The 27,954-nt window shown below is 40.2% G+C and overlaps 4 protein-coding genes across 6 annotated transcripts in view; all 4 read right to left on the reverse strand.

Moving 5' to 3' along the window:
* Nucleotides 1–21,001, reverse strand: part of LOC127374226 (protocadherin alpha-C2-like) — a 141,729-nt gene extending 120,728 nt beyond the window's left edge. The window contains exons 1-2 of one of the 3 annotated variants that reach the window (XM_051419323.1): nt 11,555–14,206; nt 597–1,624 (exon numbers count right to left, since the gene is read on the reverse strand). In XM_051419323.1, coding sequence (XP_051275283.1) covers nt 1,607–1,624; nt 11,555–13,912 — 2,376 coding nt within the window. In that variant the 5' untranslated portion in view covers nt 13,913–14,206 and the 3' untranslated portion in view covers nt 597–1,606. Of the gene's footprint in view, nt 1–596; nt 1,625–11,554; nt 14,207–18,454 lie in introns of those variants that run through there. The other 2 variants (XM_051419320.1, XM_051419321.1) reach the window with 2 other exon arrangements.
* The window catches only part of LOC127374248 (protocadherin beta-15-like), a 75,661-nt gene that overhangs the window by 7,970 nt on the left and 39,737 nt on the right, over nt 1–27,954 (reverse strand). The window lies entirely within an intron of this gene.
* LOC127374264 (protocadherin alpha-3-like) lies at nt 597–27,953 on the reverse strand. Its single transcript, XM_051419414.1, has 2 exons — nt 25,404–27,953; nt 597–1,624 (listed from the first exon to the last, which is right to left on the reverse strand). Exons 1-2 carry the CDS (start codon nt 27,759–27,761, stop codon nt 1,607–1,609), a joined length of 2,376 nt encoding a protein of 791 aa, XP_051275374.1. The 5' UTR covers nt 27,762–27,953; the 3' UTR covers nt 597–1,606.
* Nucleotides 597–27,954, reverse strand: part of LOC127374265 (protocadherin alpha-3-like) — a 42,464-nt gene continuing 15,106 nt past the window's right edge. The window contains exon 2 of the mRNA XM_051419415.1: nt 597–1,624. Within this exon, the coding sequence (XP_051275375.1) occupies nt 1,607–1,624 (18 nt within the window). The 3' untranslated portion in view covers nt 597–1,606. The remainder of the gene's footprint in view (nt 1,625–27,954) is intronic.

Raw genomic sequence — 27,954 nt, forward strand, 5'->3', positions numbered from 1 at the left:
GAAAACAAAGAGATGGACTGAAGAAGTACGCTAGCAAAGGAAAATAAACCAGTAGATGGTGAATTTGAGAAGGAGAACACAAGACTAGGGAAAAGTAGGGTAGTGATTGCGAGAACAAAGGCAGGGGGAGAGGGAAAGAGAGAGCCAGTCAGTGGGAGGAGAGAGTGGGATATGAGTCAGGCTTACAGCATTAACACTCATCTTCCACACCCATGTCTCATTGTTTTATTCATACGCTGCACCCACTAGATAAGATGGCGGGAAAAAATAGAAGGTTATGTAGTGATGGACACACATGTAAACACACATACACAACTCAGGTGTGTGTTGCTAAAGGGAATCACATAACCAAATTTCTCTAGATTTCTCTATGATAATATAATAGTAGCACTAATCCTAAATGGTGAAGTTCCTGATTTCATATTTTTTTTGTTATGACAGATGGTTCACCTAAAAATAAACAAAATGAAAAGCTACATGTGGGATGAGATGACTCACCCACTGTGCACAACAGCTCACTGGTTCACACTCAAAAAGATGACCAGAAGGAGCCAAATGACGTTCAGACCATTTGAAAATAAGAGGAAAACTGAGAGGACCTTTCAGGCTGTAGCTTTAATCTGTGTCTTTTTTTCAGTATCTACAATTATTTCAAAGTCATGCTATCACACACACTTGATAACAGCACAGTGACTCCATATGCAGCCCTGATACACAGACAATTAATTATTTTTCTGTAAATACATACAGTGCATACTGAGTATGTTTACCTTTTAACAGAAAAGCTCTTTTGTAGTAAAATAGCTGAAGCCAGGTGAAAACTTGCATCTTTAACATTTAACTTATAAGGAAAAATAAAAACAAACACTAATTTACAGTTTGACTATCAGGCTTGCCTACTAAATAATGAAACATAATTCAACAGATATACAAAGTAGTTTATGTATTAGTATTCAGACAATTTAGTTCAACTCAAAGCCTTAAAACTGAGCAGAGTGATTTTTATTCCTGTCAGTCTCATAGCTACACAAAACTCACAGAAAATAGCATGTAACTGTCACGCTGCACTTTGTCACTAAGCAATGCGGGGTCAAATAGCCACAGGGGGAGGAGGAACCCTGCAGCTAGAGACTGGATCCCTCTAACAACCAACAGCTGATCCCATCCATGCATGGCCAGAAGTAAATACAACATAGGGTATTAATCAGACAAGTGTATGGGCATATATCCCATCTACCCCATAGTGAGGAGTGCAGGGATACTGCTGTAAGAAGGCAATCCTCTTACCAAGGCAGCATCCAAAGTTTAAACAGCTGACTTTTGATTTCACCCATTCATGCATTCTTTCAATCAGATATCATATACATCTTAGGAATGGTCTCAGGAAACTGGACATTTCTTTAGGTTATCAACAGGCTGAACTCAAAGTTGATTTTCAACCAACTGTGTATCCACTAGTTTTCCACATAATAGCTGGCTGTCTTGCATGCATCCTTGCCCTGACCCCTCAGTCAGTTCAATCCTCCAGGCATGCAGTGATGACCTAAGTACAGCAGCAGATGTTGAGGCTGTATGAGCACTGATGCCAAACAAGAGCAGTGCAGACCTACATCTGTTCGGATCTCTGTTGATTCAGAAAAAAAAAGAAAAAAATTAAACATAGCACATGGCTAACTGCACTTAATGAAGCTATCAAGCACTGGTTATTACATCAGACAAACAGATGTATAGGTAGGCCCACATGTTGTTTAACACTGTTCTTAATATTATTATTGCTGGTAAATTATTACATTAAGTGACATTTAAAACATAAAGAGAGCATCAGCATAATGCAGCAACCTGAGCTAAGCTCATATCATCCAGCTTACATTTAAACTGACACATGAAGATAGTGTACACGAGGGGCTTTCATTAGTGCAATGTTGTTAATTCTCATGGAAGTAGACCACGTTTACACCCCGGAGAAAGACCTCAGTGCCTTGATTCAGCTACAGTGGAGTGATTCTGCAACGAAAGTGGCAAGGTCCAACCTATAGGACTCATCCACACAGCCATGAGTCAATGTACAGAGACATAATGAAACTGAGGGCTTATATAACCGAGTGGTGGAGAAGAGAAGGGGTTCAGACTTACTCACATAATACCAGGCATGACAGAGGAGAGGGAGGCAGTGAGAGTGAGACAGAAAAATAATTGTATCGATTTTTAAAAATATATTTACTATCAATCTTTTCTAATAGCGGTAACTAGATAAGACTTGCTGGACAGTCTCTTTATGAACATGGAAGTACCAGGTTTGACCCATATACTTAAGAGTAGTGACTAGCCTGAACCAATTCAGATCAAAGCCACACATGGCTCTGAACCAGTCTCATCGTGTTCTAGGACAAATGACAAGAGCAAAAGGAGCTGTGCCAGGGAGTCTTGGCCCACAGTTATGAATGTAGCTCACAATAAAATATTTGGCCCACTGCCTCTGTTTTTGCCCTGTAACCTAGAGGCAAAAACATTTATTACATCTGCAATAGTCCCCATTATAAAAACAGACAGTTTTCTGTTCTGTGTGAGCATAATGAAGTGGTTAGAATAGATTCACAGAATTTAAGTGCTATAATACAGAGAAATAATAAATAATAATAATAATACATTAAATTATTAGAGGCACCTCTCTGGGCACTCGAGGACACCGTACAACTCAAAAAAAAAAAAAAAAGTAATTCACAGTTTGTCGAACTTGATATAGAGAAGAGACGTGGCCCTTTTTTGTCCAGTCCTTCTCTGTCACTCTGCAGTTTAGAGTACAGCACCACACAGAGATGCACAACAGCTTATTGACCATATAGTCTATACGCTGCACTGCAGCAGTCCCTATGCTTGCTGACATTCACAATAACAACCTCCTGATTCACTAACAAAATGTGTAGTAAACACACTCACCAGCACATGAACACACAGATAGAGTACATCTTGTACCAGCACAGACAATAAACTGTTGGACTGTTTTGTTGTAATACAATGGAACGTAAAACAGTGTGGTATATGTTCACACAATACTCATATAACCTCCTGTAACCAAGACTCCATTAGGTTATGTAATACTTTACCTCTGGCTCAACTTTGTGCAAATGGAGTTTCCTGTTATGTTCCAGTGAACCAGGCAAAGTTCTAGATATGGACATTGGATGTCAATTTGCTTTCTGTTGCTTTTGTGTGCTTATTGCTCTCATATTCAAACTGTATAAAAGGAGCTGTCTCTTTTCTTTGACTGTTTATTATCTGCAGAATTTACTCAGGCTTTTATTACATTCAATAAAATATCCTATGTCTGCTGCTGATTTTTCTGCCACCACAACAGCAGGTTTTTATTTAATTACTGAACAACACAATACCAATATAATAGTCAACAACCAAAGTTGATGTACCACTTCCTTTCCTCCATTCCCTGGGACACATTAACTTAATTAGTGAAAAATACCTCTTCAGTCTACCTTGTCAACTGTAAGTGACTGCTGATTAAAAAATACTAGATAAAGGATAAAAAAGTTTACTAATACTCCAGTATGGTAAACCCAGTATGGTTATATCTTAATAACAAGCAAATGATCTTCACTGCCAGACCTAGCTGTACACTATTTGTGTGCTGTGCCAGTACAGGAGAAACAAAAATTTCAGGGTTCTTTGAGAAATCAGTATGGGCAGTGGCAGACATAAGTCTGCGTGTTCTCTTGTTATATATCCTGCTGAAGGGGGAAAAATTATACTTATGAACATTATATACACAACTAATTATCTGCTTCCACAATTCGGTGTTTTAAATCATGCATGGTGCTTGTTCGCCAGACTGGATGCTTGTGATTGTTTTTTTCTAATAGGAAACTGAAATGAAGATGGGAAAAGAGAGCCGAATGCAATATAATCTATCTAATTATTGACCAATGGAAGACACTGTTTACAGGACAGATTAGAGCAGGAAGAAGAACATAGTATATAGAGACTTAAAGTTTGCAAAGTACAACGGTAGAGATATGGGCACAGATGGAATCTGGCTAGGACAACCATGCATTCATTCAATGTAGTATATAGAGCAAGAGAGAATAAGCATGCATAAGCTATATTTAGCCATGGCATTAAACAGATGTATTATCTGTGTAATTACACAAAATTAATGACCAAAATGTCAATCACAGACAGCACATGATATAACCTTATGATATTCTATTTTTATTCAATGCAGGACAGAAGATTTTTGGCACAGGGCTTTGATTGATATAATTGTCTCACAGTGGAGGTGTCTTTTGTTCTCTCGGCGAGGCACTATATCTCCAAGGAAGCATGCTCTCCTTATGCTCTGTTTTCTTGTTCTCTGCATGTCTTTCCCTCTATCCATCCAGCCCCCTTTCTGCTGTGAAAGTGCCTTTCAGTAAGGTGGATTAACCATATGAGAGTATGTGTGATGTGTGTGTGTATGAGCACAAGCATGTGTGTGTGAAGTGTGAACATAAATATAGTAGCTGTTTTCGTTGTACCCTACTGTGTGTGTAAATTAGATTACCATCACTGCTGTTGACCTCAATGTGAGTGGCGCCATCCTCCAACAAAGCTGGAGCAATAAGAGAGAATGTGCCCTACTGACACACAACAGCACATGCAGCATCCACAGCCACAACCCTACAGGCATGAGGAACAGCAACACAGAGCTAAAGAGCATGTGGCAACACGAGAGAGGAGATAGACTACAGAAAGAGAAGACAGAAAACGATAGCGAGACAGAAAAGGGTGGCATATGAAAGAGGAAACGAAGGACAGAGACATAAAAGCAGAAAAAAGGAGGCCAAGACTGGGATGGGGGAGGGGGAAAACTGAGAGTGATATCAATATGGAGGGTAAAGAAGAAGGAGATAAATAGTGAGGAAACAGAGAGTGAAGCTCCATAAACAGAGGTTGGAAAAGCAGACTGCTGCATGAAACAGTGCCTCGACTTATGCTTATATCTTTATATTTTGTATTTCAATTTAAATCACATTGAGTTTCCATGCAGTGAAATGTGCTCTATAAATAAAATTGCCATTGAAACAAAACAGAGCAGAGCAGAGGCAGAATGGAACATGGAGTACTGCAAGGAATGGTGTTTCATAGAGTAACATTGACATTGCATTATCTAACAAAAAACACCAAAGATCAGGAATGCAGTTTTGCAGGAGAAGTTGAACATTAACAGTGAAATAAAAATGAGACCATACAACAGGACAAATTTTGAAAGGTTTACATAAAATCCAGGTAAATTGGTCAGGGAGGTAGATGCAGGAAAAAGTTAGAAACCAAGGACAAGAGTGTGACACAGGGAGAGGAGTAGCCACATAAAAAAGGTCCCTCATCTCAAGCTGCTGAAACAACAGTACAAACAGTCTAGCTGTGACAGCTGTGTCTCCTCCTCCTCTCTCTCTGACATTTAGCTTGTCCTCTTACCCTCTCTTCCTGTGACACTGAATATAGTTTAATGAGGCAAATGCTCTCACCCTCTTAACAAAGACAGCATACACAGACACACAACAAGGTTCATTGCACTGTGAATGGTTTTCAGTGCAGACACTCAGCATGCAAACACAATTGCACTGATCTGCTGAGCCAGCCAGGCAGACAGACAAAGCCACTGGAGCAAGCAGCCACACCCCCGCCAAAGAGAGCATACAGAGTGAAAATATACTATGATAGACACGCTGTATTCATTGTAGTGTTCTGTACTGTAATCTTTAAATCTAAATCAAAAGCACCTAGTTACAAACAATAGAAGTACTAACATGCTGCTACATCAGTGGACCAAGCCACATCACATGTGCATGCATTCTGAATGCAGCTCATGAACCTACTTTCAATTAATTTACTCCTGTTCTCGCCTCTGTTTTTTCTCTCCCAAAAATGGCAATGTAACAAAAGTGCAGTGATATACAATTCTGTAAGAGGCTACTCCTACCCACATACGACCAACTCACAGTGAAACAGGAGAAAAACAATGTGATCCACTGACACCACCCTGCACTTTTTAGGTTTAATGAGATGCACTCATTTTTAATCACATCAATAAATATTTTCTGGGCATCTGCTGTCCAGGCACTGCTTAGCACTGCTGCTGTATTGCAGAACACATGATGTCTCACACACTTTTAGCTCACACACAAACATGTGCACATAAAATATGCATGCACAAATACACACGGAGAGGTAGTCATTGCTGTCTAGTAGATCATTGAATAAAACTGGTCAGAGGAACTGCAGAGAAACTGTGTTGAGCTACTCCTTCATAAAGCCGAGCTGCTACCTTACTCTGAATTTGAACTGATCCTTTCCATTCCTGCATTCATACTCCATTCTGGCTCACTGCTTTACTTCATATGCTGCTCAGTGGGTCAGAAATATGCCATCAACTTTTCAACAAAGACACACTTAATGACAGTTTAAAATACATGTTTTTCCGACATTTTCTAGGTAGTAAATCTAAGGTTGACCCAGTTGTTTGAGAGAAAAGATTATCTCCACACTATAAAATATCTAATTAGAAGCTCAACTATTCCCGCCTTCACTATTGCTTCTATATCTGCACCATCTGTTGCCTGATTTACAATGGAGATTTCACTGATATAATCCATGTGTTTTTATCTAAATAAACCCATTTTCATTAAATATTGTGAGGTGTCTAGATGAGCCATACAAAAGCCACTTCCCCTCCCCCCTCCGCTACTGCTCTCTCCCTCCTCCCTCCCTCCCTCCCTCTCTCCCTCATCCTCTTCCGCTGCTGTTGCTATGACCGCTGAGCGCATGCTTGTCTGTGAAACCAGTAGACTCAGAGAGGTGGCTCTCCTCATCATGTGTTGCTATGGGCAACGCACAGTGTTCAACAGAGAATCAGCCCACAAGCCTAGCATGCAGACCTTCACACATGTGATAGAATATGACCTATTTTTTAGTCAGTCAAAGGGGAATAATCTGTACATAGGCTAGTGTATAGAATATATCTATCTATGTATGTATGTATGTATGTATGTATGTATGTGTGTGTATATATATATATAGACATAAACGGTATACACCGTTTACACGGTTACATCGCTGCCTGGTATTTTTCAAAAATAAAAAGCCATTCAAATCAAAACCAGTAACCTTGCTGCTTTGCAGTTCTGTAATGAATGAAGATCTCTGTTGAAGCAAAGTGCTCCAACCCCACCTGACTGGCTGTACATTGTGATTCACTGCACACCAGCCGCAGGCTCTCTCCCCCCCCCTCTCTCTTAGCTGCAGCCATTCATGGCTCACTGAATCACCTCAGCTATATCAGCGAGCACAGACCACAAGTAACAATGTCAGTCGGACAGTTACTCGCTTTACACACACGTAACAACCCTAATAGATATGGTCATAGAGGAAAAACACATATATGTGTGCACAAGCATGCAAACCTCACAGACCACAATTTCTCTACTCTAAAAATGAAGTGCAAATGTATATAGTAACATGTCCTTTCAATGACTCTGGACATTTGTCAGACGGGCAGGACCAGATGCAGAAACTCAAATGAGGAAGATGTTAGGATCAACTTCATCACTAGTTGTCTGGGCAAGCTTTCCTTTATACTACTGTTAGCAAATGAGACTTTTGATGTTTAAGGATAAGCTAACACAAAGGGTAAACTTCCTTATTTCATAGTTTAGTTCAAGTTTAACCTTGCATTTATGTTTCCCAACCAGTTTATGGTTTACTAGGGCGCAGTACAGTTTCAATTATTAATAGTCAAAGTTAGTCAGTATACCAAGAATCCACATAGGCAACAAAAAAATCTGTATATTTCACAATGTTGTATCATTCACTGTGGCACCGGGACAACACATCATAATAACTGCGGTCTTATGTGTAATTTACAAATCAATGTAGGCTGTATGAGAGCCCAACCATACAACATCTGTAAACCAGCAGTCTCACAACAACACAAAACCTCTTAATTTCCCCCAGGCATTAATTTTATGTCTGTGGTCCATTTCTATTATTATTCTGAAAAGGTGGTGTGTTTCAGTATTTTTGGCACATTTAATCATGAGGATCTGCATCTCATCTATCACAAGCATTCCTACCAGAACCACCTTGAAATAAAGTGATATTTCTTACCTCTCCAGAGGCCCTTCTCCTGTCAGGAAGCACTAGTGTATTTGCATGGCTGCCCGGCACTATAGTAGATCCTATACTCATCCTGGGTCCAACTAACATGTACCGTTTGTCTCCAGATCTGTACTGGATGCTGTGACACAGTGTCCCATCATAATTAGGCTCTTGTAGATATTTAGAAGTATAGTCTGTAGATTTAGAGCACTGCATTGCAATCAGCACAATGATACTGATGAGAAAAAGTACTGAAACTGAGCCCAAAGTTATCATCAGATAGAAAGTCACATCATTCCCCTCCTCATCCTTTGTTGAACTTTTAACATCAGAAGCTGCAAAAGCCTCTTTGGGCTCCACAAGTTTGACAATCACAGTAGCTGTTGCTGAGAGTGAAACGTTCCCATTGTCTTTCACCAGTATGACCAGTTTATGCTCGGCCTCGTCTGTCTCTGTGAATGAGCGAAGTGTTCTGATCTGTCCTGTATAGCGGTCCAAACCAAAGAGACTGTGGTCAGTGACTTCCTGCAGTGAAAACAGTAACCAGCCGTTATATCCTATATCAGCATCATAGGCTCTGACTTTAGTCACCAAGTGTCCTGCGTTCACATTGCGGGGAATCTCCTCCACACCTTCAGCAGAACCGTTGGAGCTGACTGGATACAGGATGACTGGAGCGTTGTCATTCTGATCCAGAATGAACACGTTCACTGTGACGTTGCTGCTTAGTGACGGAGTTCCAGAATCTGAGGCAACAACTTGGAACTGGAACGTTTTCAGAGTTTCAAAGTCAAAACTTTTTAGTGCCAAAATATCTCCATTTTCAGAGTTTATATTTAGGAAAGATGTCAACTTTTTGTGTTCATCCCCATTTCTTAGAATGTTATATAATATGAGTGCATTATCACCCTCATCAGAATCCTGAGCACTCACTGAAAATAAAGAGCCTCCTGCAACATTGTTCTCTATAACATAAAAGGTGTACGGATTTGTTGTAAACACTGGACTGTTATCATTCACATCCGATACGGTCACACTTATTGTCTTTTGAGATGACAAAGTTTGTTCACCTGCATCTTTAGCAATTATTGTAACATCATATTTGGACTGATGTTCTCTATCCAGCAGAGATTTGGTGACGATAGAGTACATATTGTCTTGTAAAGACGGTGTTAATGTAAAAGGGACATCCTCACTTACATAACAGATTACCTTTCCATTTATACCTGAATCGTTATCATTCACACTTATCAACGCTACTGTTGTTCCAGGTTTGGAGTCCTCAGGAATTGCACTTGAAAAGGATGTCACCTCTATCTCAGGTGCGTTGTCATTCAGGTCCACAATAGTTATTATAACACTTTTTTCTGTTGCTAGAGGAACTGGTCCTTTATCAGAAGCTTTAATTTCAATTTCATACCTGTCTTTTGCTTCAAAGTCTATCAGTCCTTTAACAATAATTTCACCAGTTTTGGCGTCAACTTCAAAAAGTTTACGTAATTTATTATTTACATTATTGCCGAATGAATAAACCACCTCCCCATTTAAACCATCGTCTAAATCTGTGGCATTTACCTGCATGACAGTGGTGCCAATAGGTGAATTTTCTTTAAGCACCGCAGTATATGAGTCTTTAACAAAAACTGGCATGTTGTCATTTACATCTAAAACATTAACGATAATTCCCATCGTTCCCGACCTAGCAGGCTTCCCTCCATCAACGGCTGTCAGCAGTAATCTATGACTTCTTGCCGTTTCTTTGTCCAGCGGTTTATGCAAATATAAAACAGGAATTTTCCCATCTTCTCCTCTATCTTTAACCTCCAGTCGAAAATGATCATTCTGACTGAGCTTATACAGTTGAATAGAATACATGTCACTATCTGGATCACGGGCGCCTTGTAGTTGAAATCGTGCCCCAGGTAAAGTGGATTCTGATATCTGTAAATGCGTCTCATTTTCGGAGAAGGTGGGAGAGTGGTCGTTGACATCCAAAACTTCTATGGCAACGTAATGGACCTCTAAGGGGTTCTCCAGTACAGTCTTTAGGTTGATCATGCAGGTACTGATCCGTTCGCATACCTCCTCTCTGTCTATTTTTCGGTTAACATGTAAGATGCCATTAGTGTTGAGTTGAAACAGAGGTTCGGTTGATCCAGAAACGATGCGAAATCCTCTAGCGCTCAGGGTATTGATATCCAGCCCTAAATCTTTAGCGATGTTCCCAACAACAGCACCCACCGTAAGCTCTTCGGGAATAGAGTATCGTAGCTGTGCCGATGCAAAATCAAAAGTAAGATTCAAACAAACAATGAGAACGACCAGGCGCTCCAGCCATGCCCTGCATCCTCGTTGTGCCATATTGGATTTAAAAAAAAAAGAAAACGAATATAAAAGATGGAGAGTAAAACGTGAGTCTACACAGCAACACTCATTTTAAACCAAAAATAACAATTGCACGATATTTGAAAAATGCTGGTGAACGAGTCAAACATGTGAAGACATCGCCCTAAAGCATAAGCGCAGCCTGTCGCGAAATAGCACCAAACTACTGACGTAGAGGATGTTAAAGCCAACCCAGAGTGGCTCGATTTTCACAAGCAGTGACACCATGCGTTCTGACTATACAATGCAGGTACACTTTCAATGACAATATATATATATATATATATATTTCTGTGCTTTTTGCAGTGGTTTTCGTTGCCTGCTGAGGATGCAAGCATAAAAGGAAAAATAAGTGAACTCCATATCATGTCAGAAATAACGGAAGGGGCAGATGATATACCTGAAGGAGACGTGACTTGATTAGATAAATACAACCTATATTATTAGTAATACTATAAACGAGAATAACCTCCATACATCTATTAATACAATACAGAAATTACCTCTTATCTCCTTGGCTTGACAGGACATGGGACATGAGAGAAAACGTATCAGCACCATGGACAGCGAATAACACCAGCTGTAACCCAGCCCAGCCACATGTGTGACTTTATATTACATCACAGAAGACCGGAAAGCTCAAACCATATTGTGGTCCAAGTTGAAGTGCAGAATGTTCAACACTTTGCAAACTTTTTTTCTTTTTATGTATCAGAGTCATTTTGTAATACTGATATGTGTTTTTCAGACTATAGTGAAAAGCAGGAGACTAGTAAATAAACAGACAAATGACCACATACATCAACCATCATTAGCCACTGTTGTTGTAGGTACAACTATGACTTAACTATGATTAACAGGACATGAAGGATGATTCAAATTGCAGCTTAGAACTGAAAGGTAATAATCAAGTGACCTCCTTCACAAAACTATGCCAAGCAAACAGTAGGAGCATTGAATTAACTAATTAATGAATGAACAAATAAATACCACTGTCACAGTATTTTCACAAGAAATGTCTTACCTCCCCAGAGGCCCTCCTCCTGTCAGGGAGCACTAGTGTATTCGCATGGCTGCCCGGCACTATAGTAGATCCTATACTCATCCTGGGTCCAACTAACATGTACCGTTTGTCTCCAGATCTATACTGGATGCTGTGACACAGTGTCCCGTCATAATTAGGCTTTTGTAGATATTTAGAAGTATAGTCTGTAGATTTAGAGCACTGCATTGCAATCAGCACGATGATACTGATGAGAAAAAGTACTGAAACTGAGCCCAAAGTTATCATCAGATAAAAAGTCACATCATTCCCCTCCTCATCCTTTGTTGCACTTTTAACATCAGAAGCTGCAAACGCCTCTTTGGGCTCCACAAGTTTGACAATCACAGTAGCTGTTGCTGAGAGTGAAACGTTCCCATTGTCTTTCACCAGTATGACCAGTTTATGCTCGGCCTCGTCTGTCTCTGTGAATGAGCGAAGTGTTCTGATCTGTCCTGTATAGCGGTCCAAAGCAAAGAGACTGTGGTCAGTAACTTCCTGCAGTGAAAACAGTAACCAGCCGTTATATCCTATATCAGCGTCATAGGCTCTGACTTTAGTCACCAAGTGTCCTGCGTTCACATTGCGGGGAATCTCCTCCACACCTTCAGCAGAACCGTTGGAGCTGACTGGATACAGGATGACTGGAGCGTTGTCGTTCTGATCCAGAATGAACACGTTCACTGTGACGTTGCTGCTTAGTGACGGAGTTCCAGAATCTGTGGCAACAACTTGGAACTGGAACGTCTTCAGAGTTTCAAAGTCAAAACTTTTTAGCGCCAAAATATCTCCATTTTCAGAGTTTATATTTAAAAAAAGACCAATACTATGTCCACTGTTGTCTCTCAGAATGTGATATGAAATATGAGCATTATCACCGTCATCAAGGTCAGATGCCCTAACTGAAAATACTGGTGATACTAGGTCATTATTTTCAGTAATATAGAATGTATATGGGCTCAGTGAAAACTGTGGTCTGTTATCGTTCACATCCGATACAACCACACTTATTGTCTTTTCAGATGAGAGTGATGGCTCACCAGTGTCCCTTGCAACAACTGTAAGTTCATAAAAAGACTTTTCTTCTCTGTCCAGTTGTGATTTGGTCACTATGGCGTACATATTATCTTGCAAGGATGGAGATATAGTGAAAGGAACGTCCTCACGTATAAAGCAAGAAACCTTCCCATTAGGGCCTGAATCTAAATCATTGACGCTGATCAAAGCTACTGTTGTTCCAACTCTAGAATCCTCCGGAACTGATTTGGAAAATGATGTAACTTCAATCTCTGGAGCATTATCGTTAAGGTCAATCACCTTTATTAATACAGTTTTGTCTGTGGAAAAAGGTATAGTGCCCTTATCTGAAGCTTGTATATCAATTTCATAACTTTGATTTTCTTCAAAATCAATTACGCCTGTCACTTTAATTTCGCCCGTTACCGGGTCTATGTTAAATATTGTTTGCAAATGTATATCCACTTCTTTTCCAAATGAGTAAACAATTTCGCTGTTTGCACCCTCATCCAGATCAGTGGCATTAACCTGAATAACTAACGTGCCAGGGACCGAGTTTTCATTTAGAATAGCCGAATATGCATCTTTTGTAAAAACCGGCGAATTGTCATTAACATCAAGCACCTCAATTAATATTTCTATTGTTCCAGACCTCGCCGGCCTCCCACCATCAATAGCTGTAAGCGTTAGCTTGTGCTCTCTCATCACCTCTCTGTCTAACTGCTTCTGTAAAATCAGAAAGGGCATCTTGCGGTCTTCGCCTCTCTCCTTAACTTCCAAACGAAAGTGATCGTTGTGGTTTAGTCTATACTGCTGAACAGTAAACTGGCCGCCATCGGGGTCGCGCGCAGGTTGGAGCTGGAACCTTGCTCCCGGTAATGTCGATTCAAATACCTCCAGTCGTTTCTCTTTCTCTGGAAAGACGGGGGAGTGGTCGTTTACATCCAGCACCTCTATGGCCACGTAATGGATTTCCAGCGGATTTTCTAGCACTGTTTTAAGGTTGATTACACATGCGTTGCTTCGTTCACAGATCTCTTCTCTGTCCACTTTCCTACTGACATACAGCATACCGTCGTCCTGATTCAAACGAAAAAGGGGTTCCGTTAAACTGCCAACAATGCGATACTCTCTACTTTTCAGCGTAGCCTTGTCAATTCCTAAGTCTTTCGCGATATTTCCAACAACACTTCCTTCTTTCACCTCTTCGGAGATTGAATATCTGATCTGAGCTGAGGCTTCGGTCCAAAACGTTACCAAAGCCACCATGTAGACGACGCATCTCCATCGCTCTATCCATGCCTGTCGGCCGCTTTGTTCCATTACGTATTAAAAAACAAATCCCGGATTTATGAATGTATGGTTGAAAAATAATAATCAGCCTTATTCCTTTGAAAACTGCGCTCCATCACCAAGACAGCCCTAGGAATTGTACACAGCTACTTTCGTGTTCAAGCCCTTTACACGTAATGCCGAAATACAGGGTTGGACCTAATGGTGATGACGAAAAGTTATAGAGATACCATTTGCCATTATACCGACACCATGCGATCCAGAACGTTATTGCAGCACTGTTTAACTAAAATATACAATAAAATTAAAAGTTTATACAACAACAAAAAGGCAAACAACGGGTTCATATCAAGAAAGATTTGCTTCAACAGTCATTTTGGGTAAGCAATGGACTCAAGTCACGATCACTTCCCTCTTAAAAACTATTATTTTGAAGAATCTAGACTACTATAAGAAGTCCTTATTTCTGTTACATTTCAATTTTCAGCACCACAGACAGCGACCCTTCCTGCTGCACTCAAAAGCGTGGCATATATTACAGTACATATGTTCTGACACAATGCCGACATACTTGAACGTTATATACTGTATATCTCCAACTGTCAAACAAGAATACAGCCTTGTGTGTATGCAAAAACAAATCAACATGATGTTGGGGAGATGAGATGGAGAAACACAACACCCACAATTATATACTTGTTCTAAAATAGATTTGACCTTAGTGCGTTCATGGATGTAAAATGTCACATGTATGGATTCGGTATTGACTAATGTAGGCGAGTAAATTCTGTGATGTAAGTAGCCCTTGAAATTAAGCAACATGGAATTAACATGTTAATCAGGAACACCTGCTGCATTTTACTAAGGGCACCCTCAAAAGCAAAGCTTATTCCTCCAAACAAAAGTGTGTGTGTTTATGTAACTAATGATTTACTATTGTTTGACGTTAATCTGTGTATATGTGCTATTCAGATTGCTATGAAAGATACAACAATGATGAAAAGGGCAGACAGTATTAGTTTATTCGCAGCTGGGAACTGGTCAACTCAGGTGCCACACTTCACAAAACTATATTATGATGCCAAGCAAAGAGACATATGCGTTATATTCAGCGGAAGATTGACCAAACACTGTCAGTAGAAACAAGCCAGGTTATTTAAAATAAATAGCTTACCTCTCCAGATGCCCTCCTCCTGTCAGGGAGCACTAGTGTATTTGCATGGCTGCCCGGCACTATAGTAGATCCTATACTCATTCTGGGTCCAACTAACATGTACCGTTTGTCTCCAGATCTGTACTGGATGCTGTGACACAATGTCCCGTCATAATTAGGCTCTTGTAGATATTTAGAAGTATAGTCTGTAGATTTAGAGCACTGCATTGCAATCAGGACGATGATACTGATGAGAAAAAGTACTGAAACCGATCCCAGGGTTATGATCAGATAAAATGTAACATTGTCCTCCTCATCAACTTTAGTTATACTTTTAACATCAGAAGCTGCAAAAGCCTCTTTGGGCTCCACAAGTTTGACAATCACAGTAGCTGTTGCTGAGAGTGAAACGTTCCCATTGTCTTTCACCAGTATGACCAGTTTATGCTCGGCCTCGTCTGTCTCTGTGAATGAGCGAAGTGTTCTGATCTGTCCTGTATAGCGGTCCAAAGCAAAGAGACTGTGGTCAGTAACATCCTGCAGTGAAAACAGTAACCAGCCGTTATATCCTATATCAGCGTCATAGGCTCTGACTTTAGTCACCAAGTGTCCTGCGTTCACATTGCGGGGAATCTCCTCCACACCTTCAGCAGAACCGTTGGAGCTGACTGGATACAGGATGACTGGAGCGTTGTCGTTCTGATCCAGAATGAACACGTTCACTGTGACATTGCTGCTTAGTGACGGAGTTCCAGAATCTGTGGCAACAACTTGGAACTGGAACGTTTTCAGTGTTTCAAAGTCAAAACTTTTTAGCGCTGTAATCTGTCCATTATCTGGGTTTATATTTAGGAAGGCAGACAATTTATTTCCTTCCCTTCCATCTCTGATAATATGATAGGATATGAGAGCATTATCGTTTTCATCACGATCAAAAGCTTTAACAGAAAACACAGAGGATCCTGGCTCATTTCCCTCTGTGACATAAAAAGTATATGGACTCAATAAAAACTCTGGACTGTTGTCATTCACATCTGCCACCACAACGCTAATTGTCTTTTCAGATGATAATGGTGGTTGACCAGCATCTTTTGCAGTAATTGTTAGTTCATATTGTGACTGTTTCTCTCTGTCCAGAGGGGATTTGGTTACTAATGAATACATTTTGTCTTGTAAAGATGGTGACAAAGCGAACGGAACATCCTCATTTACAGCACAAATAACTTTTCCATTGAGTCCAGAGTCCAAGTCATTCACGCTGATTAGGGCAACTGTAGTTCCAGGTCTGGAATCTTCAGGGATTGAACTTGAAAATGAGGTAACCTCAATCTCAGGGGCATTATCATTAACATCAACTATCTTTATAATTACGCTTTTTTCTGTAGCCAGAGGAGCCAAACCTTTATCTGATGCTTGAATTTCAATTTCATATTTATCCTTCTCCTCATAGTCTATTAAACCTTTAACTGTTATTTCACCTGTCGATGGATTAATATCAAACAAGTTTAATAATCTATGACTCACACTGTTGCTAAAGGAATAAACTACATCTCCGTTCGGACCGTCATCTAAATCAGTGGCATTCACTTGTACGACTATTTTGTCAACTGGAGCATTTTCATCGAGCATCACGGAGTAAACATCGTTAGAGAAAACTGGTGCGTTATCATTAACATCTAAAACATTTACTAGAATATTCATGTCGCCAGATTTCGGAGGTTTACCTCCATCGAGCGCAGTCAGCACTAATGAGTGACTTCCTGCTGCTTCCCTGTCTAATGATTTCTGCACAACTAATATTGGTATTTTACCATCTTCTCCTTTATCTTTCACTTCTAAACGGAAGTGGTCATTGTGACTGAGTTTATAGTGCTGAACAGAGAAGGGACCACCGTCTGGATCTCGAGCTGCTTTTAGCTGAACACGTACTCCGGGTAACACGGACTCTGAAATCTCCAGCGTTTTCTCTTTATCTGGGAAACTGGGAGAATGATCGTTTATATCCAGTACTTCCACTCCAACATAGTGCACCTCCAGTGGATTCTCTAGCACTGTTTTCAGATTTATCAAACAGGTGCTGCTTCGCTCACATACTTCTTCCCTGTCAATCTTCCGGCTTACGTACAGGATGCCATCATTCTGATCTACATGGAAAAGAGGTTCCATACCGCTAGAAACAATGCGATACTTCCTGTCTTTCAACGTGCTCTTGTCTAATCCCAAATCCTTTGCTATATTCCCGACCACAGTTCCTTCGTTAACTTCCTCAGAGATGGAATATCTCAATTGCGCTGAGGCTGAGGCTACAGTCCACAAAAGCACCGCAACCACGAAGCCGATCCACCGTCTTCTCGCCCTCCTTACCTCGCGTCCTCTTTGTTCCATTATCACAAATAAAACTGTTATCGACTCCTCACGGGGTAAATTGTAGGCAATCAATCCAACATATCTGGGTATGTAAATGTTCGTTCTATTTAAAAAATGTTAAAAACACGGTAGTGTGTATAAAGGCAGCAGAAAGCCAACAAGCGATTCTGCCAGTATCGAACTGAGAGGGCTAAAAAGAGGTGGAACCTAAATCCAGTGACGATGAGCTATGGCCATTATTTTCCTAACACACTGACACCATGCGATCTCTGTGCTCACTACAAGGAAATTAAAGTTTCTTCAGCTATTTTTATTGCAGAGTGGCAAAGTTTTATGTTTATTTACGTTGCCCCTATGCATTGTGGGTGGCAGGTGAGGAGATTCCTTCAAGTGACCAAACAAATTATATTACTTTTGACTGAAGATGGAGACATCAAATCCGCCCAAAATGTTTGATGCTTCCATATAATAACTTTGAATTTCATTCGTTAAATATTTATGAACAAAAAAGTATGAGGTAACTGCATTTAACAAATGAGTGGTAACATGTATTAACAGGAATCTCAAGACATGAGAAAAAAAAAACGTATCAGCACCATGGACAGCGAATAACATCAGTTATAACTCGTCCGAGCCACATGTGTGACTTTATATTACATCATTGACAACTCAAACCACATTATGGTTCAACTGAAATTGCACAATGTTCAACACTTTGCAAACTGTTATTTAATAAATCTCGGTATGTTCTAATACTGACATAGGATTTTCAGAGTATAGTGAAAAACCAGGATATTAGTCAATAGCAAAACAAACAGAGGTGTAATCATATATGTCAACTTATACAAGCAGCTGTTGGTATAGGTCGACTATGATTTAAAGGACAGATAGGATTAGTCCAATTACAGCTGAGAATTGCTCAAGTCAAGTGTCACACTTCACAAAACTATATTATGATGCCAAGCAAAGGGACATATGCGGTATATTCAGCAAAAGATTGACTGAACGCTGTCAGTGGAAACAAGCCAGGGTATTTAAATTAAATAGCTTACCTCTCCAGATGCCCTCCTCCTGTCAGGGAGCACTAATGTATTCGCATGGCTGCCTGGCACTATAGTAGATCCTATACTCATTCTGGGTCCAACTAACATGTACCGTTTGTCTCCAGATCTGTACTGGATGCTGTGACACAGTGTCCCATCATAATTAGGCTCTTGTAGATATTTAGAAGTATAGTCTGTAGATTTAGAGCACTGCATTGCAATCAGCACGATGATACTGATGAGAAAAAGTACTGAAACTGAACCCAAAGTTATCATCAGATAGAAAGTCACATCATTCCCCTCCTCATCCTTTGTTGAACTTTTAACATCAGAAGCTGCAAAAGCCTCTTTGGGCTCCACAAGTTTGACAATCACAGTAGCTGTTGCTGAGAGTGAAACGTTCCCATTGTCTTTCACCAGTATGACCAGTTTATGCTCGGCCTCGTCTGTCTCTGTGAATGAGCGAAGTGTTCTGATCTGTCCTGTATAGCGGTCCAAAGCAAAGAGACTGTGGTCAGTAACTTCCTGCAGTGAAAACAGTAACCAGCCGTTATATCCTATATCAGCGTCATAGGCTCTGACTTTAGTCACCAAGTGTCCTGCGTTCACATTGCGGGGAATCTCCTCCACACCTTCAGCAGAACCGTTGGAGCTGACTGGATACAGGATGACTGGAGCGTTGTCGTTCTGATCCAGAATGAACACGTTCACTGTGACGTTGCTGCTTAGTGACGGAGTTCCAGAATCTGTGGCAACAACTTGGAACTGGAACGTTTTCAGAGTTTCAAAGTCAAAACTTTTTAGCGCCAATATATCTCCATTTTCAGAGTTTATATTTAGAAATGAAGCCAATTTATTTTCTTCCCTTCCATCTCTGAGAATATGATAGGATATAAGAGCATTATCGTTTTCATCACGATCAAAAGCTTTCACAGAAAACACAGAGGATCCTGGATGGTTACCCTCAGTGACATAAAAAGTATATGGACTCAATAAAAACTCTGGACTGTTGTCATTAACATCTGACACCACAACGCTAATTGTCTTTTCAGATGATAATGGTGGTTGACCAGCATCTTTTGCAGTAATTGTTAGTTCATATTGTGACTGTTTCTCTCTGTCCAGAGGAGATTTGGTTACTAATGAATACATTTTGTCTTGTAAAGATGGTGACAAAGTGAACGGAACATCCTCATTTACACCACAAATAACTTTTCCATTGAGACCAGAGTCCAAGTCATTCACACTGATTAGTGCAACTGTAGTTCCAGGTCTGGAATCTTCAGGGATTGAACTTGAAAATGAGGTAACCTCAATCTCAGGGGCATTATCATTAACATCAACTATCTTGATAATGACGCTTTTTTGTGTAGCCAGAGGAGCCAAACCTTTATCTGATGCTTGAATTTCAATTTCATATTTGTCCTTCTCCTCATAGTCTATTAAACCTTTAACTGTTATTTCACCTGTCGATGGATTAATATCAAACAAGTTTAATAATCTATGACTCACACTGTTGCTAAAGGAATAAACTACATCTCCGTTCGGACCGTCATCTAAATCAGTGGCATTCACTTGTACGACTATTTTGTCAACTGGAGCATTTTCATCGAGCATCACGGAGTAAACATCGTTAGAGAAAACTGGTGCGTTATCATTAACATCTAAAACATTTACTAGAATATTCATGTCGCCAGATTTCGGAGGTTTACCTCCATCCAGCGCAGTCAGCACTAATGAGTGACTTCCTGCTGCTTCCCTGTCTAATGATTTCTGCACAATTAATATTGGTATTTTACCATCTTCTCCTTTATCTTTCACTTCTAAACGGAAGTGGTCATTGTGACTGAGTTTATAGTGCTGAACAGAGAAGGGACCACCGTCTGGATCTCGAGCTGCTTTTAGCGGAACACGCACTCCGGGTAACACGGACTCTGAAATCTCCAGCGTTTTCTCTTTCTCTGGGAAACTGGGAGAATGATCGTTTATATCCAGTACTTCCACTCCAACATAGTGCACCTCCAGTGGATTCTCTAGCACTGTTTTCAGATTTATCAAACAGGTGCTGCTTCGCTCACATACTTCTTCCCTGTCAATCTTCCGGCTTACGTACAGGATGCCATCATTCTGATCTACATGGAAAAGAGGTTCCATACCACTAGAAACAATGCGATACTTCCTGTCTTTCAACGTGCTCTTGTCTAATCCCAAATCCTTTGCTATATTCCCGACCACAGTTCCTTCGTTAACTTCCTCAGAGATGGAATATCTCAATTGCGCTGAGGCTGAGGCTACAGTCCACAAAAGCACCGCAACCACGAAGCCGATCCACCGTCTTCTCGCCCTCCTTACCTCGCGTCCTCTTTGTTCCATTATCACAAATAAAACTGTTATCGACTCCTCACGGGGTAAATTGTAGGCAATCAATCCAACATATCTGGGTATGTAAATGTTCGTTCTATTTAAAAAATGTTAAAAACACGGTAGTGTGTATAAAGGCAGCAGAAAGCCAACAAGCGATTCTGCCAGTATCGAACTGAGAGGGCTAAAAAGAGGTGGAACCTAAATCCAGTGACGATGAGCTATGGCCATTATTTTCCTAACACACTGACACCATGCGATCTCTGTGCTCACTACAAGGAAATTAAAGTTTCTTCAGCTATTTTTATTGCAGAGTGGCAAAGTTTTATGTTTATTTACGTTGCCCCTATGCATTGTGGGTGGCAGGTGAGGAGATTCCTTCAAGTGACCAAACAAATTATATTACTTTTGACTGAAGATGGAGACATCAAATCCGCCCAAAATGTTTGATGCTTCCATATAATAACTTTGAATTTCATTCGTTAAATATTTATGAACAAAAAAGTATGAGGTAACTGCATTTAACAAATGAGTGGTAACATGTATTAACAGGAATCTCAAGACATGAGAAAAAAAAAACGTATCAGCACCATGGACAGCGAATAACACCAGCTATAACTGCCCAGCCACATGTGTGACTTTATATTTCATAATTGAAAACTTAAACCATATTATGGTTCAACTGAAATTGCACAATGTTCAACACTTTGCAAACTGTCCATACTGACTTAAGATTTTCAGAGTATAGTGAAAAACACCAGTATTAGAGGAGACAAGTCAATAGCAAAAACAACTGATGTCAACTTATACTAGCAGCTGTTGTTAAAGGTACTACTATGAATAAAAGGACCGATAGGATTAGTCAAATTACAGCTGAGAACTACTCAAGTCAAGTGCCACACTTCACAAAACTATATTATGATGCCAAGCAAAGAGACATATGAGGTATATTCAGCAACCGATTGACTGAACAGTGGAAACAAGCCAGTGTATTTAAAATAAATAGCTTACCTCTCCAGATGTCCTCCTCCTGTCAGGGAGCACTAAAGTATTTGCATGGCTGCCTGGCACTATAGTAGATCCTATACTCATTCTGGGTCCAACTAACATGTACCGTTTGTCTCCCGACCTGTACTGGATGCTGTGACACAGTGTCCCGTCATAATTCGGCTCTTGTAGATATTTAGAAGTATAGTCAGTAGATTTAGAGCACTGCATTGCAATCAGCACGATGATACTGATGAGAAAAAGTACTGAAACTGAGCCCAAAGTTATCATCAGATAAAAAGTCACATCATTCCCCTCCTCATCCTTTGTTGAACTTTTAACATCAGAAGCTGCAAAAGCCTCTTTGGGCTCCACAAGTTTGACAATCACAGTAGCTGTTGCTGAGAGTGAAACGTTCCCATTGTCTTTCACCAGTATGACCAGTTTATGCTCGGCCTCGTCTGTCTCTGTGAATGAGCGAAGTGTTCTGATCTGTCCTGTATAGCGGTCCAAACCAAAGAGACTGTGGTCAGTAACTTCCTGCAGTGAAAACAGTAACCAGCCGTTATATCCTATATCAGCGTCGTAGGCTCTGACTTTAGTCACCAAGTGTCCTGCGTTCACATTGCGGGGAATCTCCTCCACACCTTCAGCAGAACCGTTGGAGCTGACTGGATACAGGATGACTGGAGCGTTGTCGTTCTGATCCAGAATGAACACGTTCACTGTGACGTTGCTGCTTAGTGACGGAGTACCAGAATCTGTGGCAACAATTTGGAACTGGAACGTTTTCAGAGTTTCAAAGTCAAAACTTTTTAGCGCCAATATATCTCCATTTTCAGAGTTTATATTTAGAAATGAAGCCAATTTATTTTCTTGGCTTCCATCTCTGAGAATATGATAGGATATAAGAGCATTATCGTTCTCATCACGATCAAAAGCTTTCACAGAAAACACAGGGGCTCCTGGCTCATTTCCCTCAGTGACATAGAAAGTATATGGACTCAATAAAAACTCTGGACTGTTGTCATTAACATCTGCCACCACAACGCTAATTGTCTTTTCAGATGATAATGGTGGTTGACCAGCATCTTTTGCAGTTATTGTTAGTTCATATTGTGACTGTTTCTCTCTGTCCAGAGGGGATTTGGTTACTAATGAATACATTTTGTCTTTTAAAGATGGCGATAAAGCAAATGGAACATCCTCACCTATTGAGCAAATAACTTTTCCATTGAGTCCAGAGTCCAAGTCATTCACACTGATTAGTGCAACTGTAGTTCCAGGTCTGGAATCTTCAGGGATTGAACTTGAAAATGAGGTAACCTCAATCTCAGGGGCATTATCATTAACGTCAACTATCTTGATAATGACACTTTTTTCTGTAGTTAGAGGAGCGAGACCTTTATCTGATGCTTGAATTTCAATTTCGTATTTGTCCTTTTGCTCATAGTCAATCAGACCTTTGACAATTATCTCGCCTGTTGATGGGTTTATATCAAAAAGAGTAAATAACTTATTACTCACACTGTTACCAAATGAGTAATACACCTCTCCATTCTGACCTTCATCCAAATCAGTTGCATTTACTTGGACGACAGTGGTGCCCACTGGAGCATTTTCAGAGAGCGTAACAGAATAAACATCCTTCGAGAAAACAGGTGTGTTATCATTTACATCCAAAACTTTCACCAGAATATTCATTTCGCCAGATTTTGGAGGTTTCCCTCCATCAAGTGCCGTCAGTATTAATGAGTTACTTTCCGCTGCCTCCCTATCCAAAGATTTTTGCAAAACCAAGATTGGTATTTTACCATCCTCTCCTTTATCCCTTACTTCTAAACGGAAATGATCGTTGTTGCTAATTTTATATTTCTGCACGGAGAAAGGACCACTGTCTGGATCCCGTGAAGGTTTCAGTTGAAATCGTGCTCCGGGCAACACAGACTCAGAAATTTCTAACCGTTTCTCTTCCTCTGGGAAACTTGGAGAATGGTCATTTATATCAAGCACGTCCACTTCAACATAGTGTACCTCCAGGGGGTTTTCTAGCACTGTTTTTAGATTTATTAAACACGTACTGCTCTGCGCGCACACCTCTTCTCTGTCAATCTTCCGGCTCACATACAGGATGCCATCGTTCTGATTTAGGTGGAAAAGGGGCTCCGCATTACTAGAAACAATCCGATACTTTCTTTCTTTCAGTGTGCTTTTATCTAATCCCAGATCTTTTGCTATATTACCAACCACAGTTCCTTCGTTAACTTCCTCTGAGATTGAATATCGTATTTGCGCCGAGGCCACGCTCCACAACAGCACAGCAACCACAAAGCCGACCAAATATCCTCTCGCCCTTCGCGTCTCGCATCTTCTTTGTTCCATGATTAAACCCGATGTCGTCAGTAATCATTCACAAGGACAAAACTGCATTGCAATGGTCGAATACACCACTCCCATGTGTGAAAATAGTTATTCCCTTATTAGAACAAAAGACATGAGAGTAAACAGTATTTCCAAATCCATTAGTGAGCTCAGGGACGACTGTGTGAACATCGGACTGAGGAAGCTATGAAGAGGTGGAACCAAAATGGACTGACGACAAGCACATGTGATGCTGCTTTGTTCCATTACAGTGACACCTTGCGATCTTAATTCTGGCTGCAGAAAACCAAAAGCCAGCAGCACTTTAGCTGAATGGTATATCGTGTGTTTGTGCGTGTTTAATTATAAATATGATTATTTTATCTTAATGTTTTACTATTTGATCTTGTTTGGCTGCTTTTGTGTTTTTTTATGTAAAGTGTCTGAGTATTTAGAAAAGCGCTTATAAATAAAATGTATTATTATTATTATTATTATTATTTTGTAAAGGTATACAAAAATACTGGGGTGGGGAATCTTCTCACTCCCAACGCTAAGCCTCGTTTCTAAACAAACTTTTTATAAATGTTGAGAATATTCGGCCTAATACGTGGGGATACATTTGCTTCATGTGATTAATTCACATAAAAAAACCGAAGAATAAAGTCACTGGTTTAGTATAACTAATGAACACTTACGGTAACAGACATTTGGTGATAGGATTCCATTTCAAGTATTCTAATAATGTAATAAATAAATATCCTATTTCGTTGTCTCTATGGCTTACAGAAGTTTACGTATAGTAAAGACGTGAGGATGGAGTCCACTCATTTATCTGAAGTCACTCGGATTTTGTTTGTCTGAAGAATGATTCTCCTCATGTAGTTACACCCGAGAATATATAGTTGCACATCAGTTACACCTGTATTTTAAAAACAATTCCTGGAGTAAAAAAAATAGGTAGGTGGACAAACCGTACTAAAAGAAAGACAATAGGAGTTCCAATCTGTTTCGCCCATGGAAGCATATACAGTAAACAGTAAGTGCTGTAAAAACAAAACAATGACCATAAGACACAGACACAGCTTTCATAACCAATACAAATTATGTAAAAAAAAACCAACTGAAATATGAAATATGAATGTACTCATCAAAAGCTTTTTCTCGGTTAAAACCCGATTTCTTTGCCCAATGTTTCAATATGACTTTAATTCTTTAGGGATGGAGAGCTTCTTTAACTATGCCTTACCTCTTCAGATGTCCTCCTCCTGTCAGGGAGCACTAATGTATTCGCATGGCTGCCCGGCACTATAGTAGATCCTATACTCATCCTGGGTCCAACTAACATGTACCGTTTGTCTCCAGATCTATACTGGATGCTGTGACACAGTGTCCCGTCATAATTCGGCTCTTGTAGATATTTAGAAGTATAGTCTGTAGATTTAGAGCACTGCATTGTAATCAGCACGATGATACTGACGAGAAAAAGTACTGAAACTGAGCCCAAAGTTATCATCAGATAAAAAGTCACATCATTCCCCTCCTCATCCTTTGTTGAACTTTTAACATCAGAAGCTGCAAAAGCCTCTTTGGGCTCCACAAGTTTGACAATCACAGTAGCTGTTGCTGAGAGTGAAACGTTCCCATTGTCTTTCACCAGTATGACCAGTTTATGCTCGGCCTCGTCTGTCTCTGTGAATGAGCGAAGTGTTCTGATCTGTCCTGTATAGCGGTCCAAAGCAAAGAGACTGTGGTCAGTAACTTCCTGCAGTGAAAACAGTAACCAGCCGTTATATCCTATATCAGCGTCATAGGCTCTGACTTTAGTCACCAAGTGTCCTGCGTTCACATTGCGGGGAATCTCCTCCACACCTTCAGCAGAACCGTTGGAGCTGACTGGATACAGGATGACTGGAGCGTTGTCGTTCTGATCCAGAATGAACACGTTCACTGTGACGTTGCTGCTTAGTGACGGAGTTCCAGAATCTGTGGCAACAACATGGAACTGGAACGTTTTCAGAGTTTCAAAGTCAAAACTTTTTAGCGCCAAAATATCTCCATTTTCAGAGTTTATATTTAGAAATGAAGCCAATTTATTTTCTTGGCTTCCATCTCTGAGAATATGATAGGATATAAGAGCATTGTCGTTTTCATCACGATCAAAAGCGTTTACAGAAAAAAGAGAAGATCCTGGATTGTTACCCTCGGTAACATAGAAAGTATATGGACTCAATAAAAACTCTGGACTGTTGTCATTCACATCTGACACCACAACGCTAATTGTCTTTTCAGATGATAATGGTGGTTGACCAGCATCTTTTGCAGTAATTGTTAGTTCATATTGTGACTGTTTCTCTCTGTCCAGAGGGGATTTGGTTACTAATGAATACATTTTGTCTTTTAAAGATGGCGATAAAGCAAATGGAACATCCTCATTTACAGCACAAATAACTTTTCCATTGAGTCCAGAGTCCAAGTCATTTACACTGATTAGGGCAACTGTAGTTCCAGGTCTGGAATCTTCAGGGATTGAACTTGAAAATGAGGTAACCTCAATCTCAGGGGCATTATCATTAACGTCAACTATCTTGATAATGACGCTTTTTTCTGTTGTTAGAGGAACGAAACCTTTATCTGATGCTTCTATTTCAATTTCATATTTTTCCTTCTCCTCATAGTCTATTATACCCTTAACCGTGATGTCACCTGTTAATGGATTAATATCAAACAGGTTTAATATATTTTGATTCATACTGTTGCTAAATGAGTAAACTACATCTCCGTTCGGGCCGTCATCTAAATCAGTTGCATTGACTTGTATGATTGTTGTACTTATTGCAGTATTCTCAGTGAGCATCACAGAATAAACATCTTTTGTGAAAACAGGCGCGTTATCATTAATATCCAACACATTTACTACAATATTCATATTACCAGATTTCGGAGGTTTACCTCCATCCAGCGCAGTCAGCACTAATGAGTGACTTCCTGCAGTTTCCCTGTCTAAAGATTTTTGAACAATCAGTACTGGTATTTTTCCATCCTCTCCTTTATCCTTAACTTCCAAACGGAAGTGATCGTTTTGGCTAAGTTTATATTGCTGCACGGAGAAATGACCACTGTCTGGATCCCGTGAGGCTTTTAGCTGAAATCGTGCTCCGGGCAACACAGACTCGAAAATCTCCAACGCTTTCTCTTCTTCTGGAAAACTGGGAGAATGGTCATTTATATCCAGCACCTCAACTTCAACATAATGTACTTCCAGCGGGTTTTCCAGGACAGTTTTCAGATTAATTAAACACGTACTGCTCTGCGCACACACCTCTTCTCTATCAATCTTCCGGTTCACATACAGGATGCCATCGTTCTGATTTACGTGGAAAAGGGGATCCGCATTAGTAGAAACAATTCGATACCTTCTTTCTTTCAGTGTGTTTTTATCTAATCCCAGATCTTTTGCTATATTTCCAACCACAGTTCCTTCATTAACTTCCTCTGAGATTGAATATCGTATTTGCGCCGAGGCCACGCTCCACAACAGCACAGCAACCACAAAGCCGACCAAATATCCTCGCTCCCTTCGAGACTCGTATGTTCTTTGTTCCATGGTTAAACACGAAATCCTCAGTAATCCATTACATGTGCTATAGATACGTCTTCAAAAACAGAATCCAGCACTAAATATTCAACCTTTAAAGCAATCCTTTCTTACATAGCAAGAAAAACTGGCTACCATGACAGGGTATTCACGAAGGCAACTGTAAGCACAGAACAGGTTGTGCTAATATGGAAGTGAAAAT

The sequence above is a fragment of the Dicentrarchus labrax genome, unplaced genomic scaffold (genome assembly GCF_905237075.1).
Source record: "Dicentrarchus labrax unplaced genomic scaffold, dlabrax2021, whole genome shotgun sequence".
Taxonomy (NCBI): Eukaryota; Metazoa; Chordata; class Actinopteri; family Moronidae; genus Dicentrarchus; species Dicentrarchus labrax.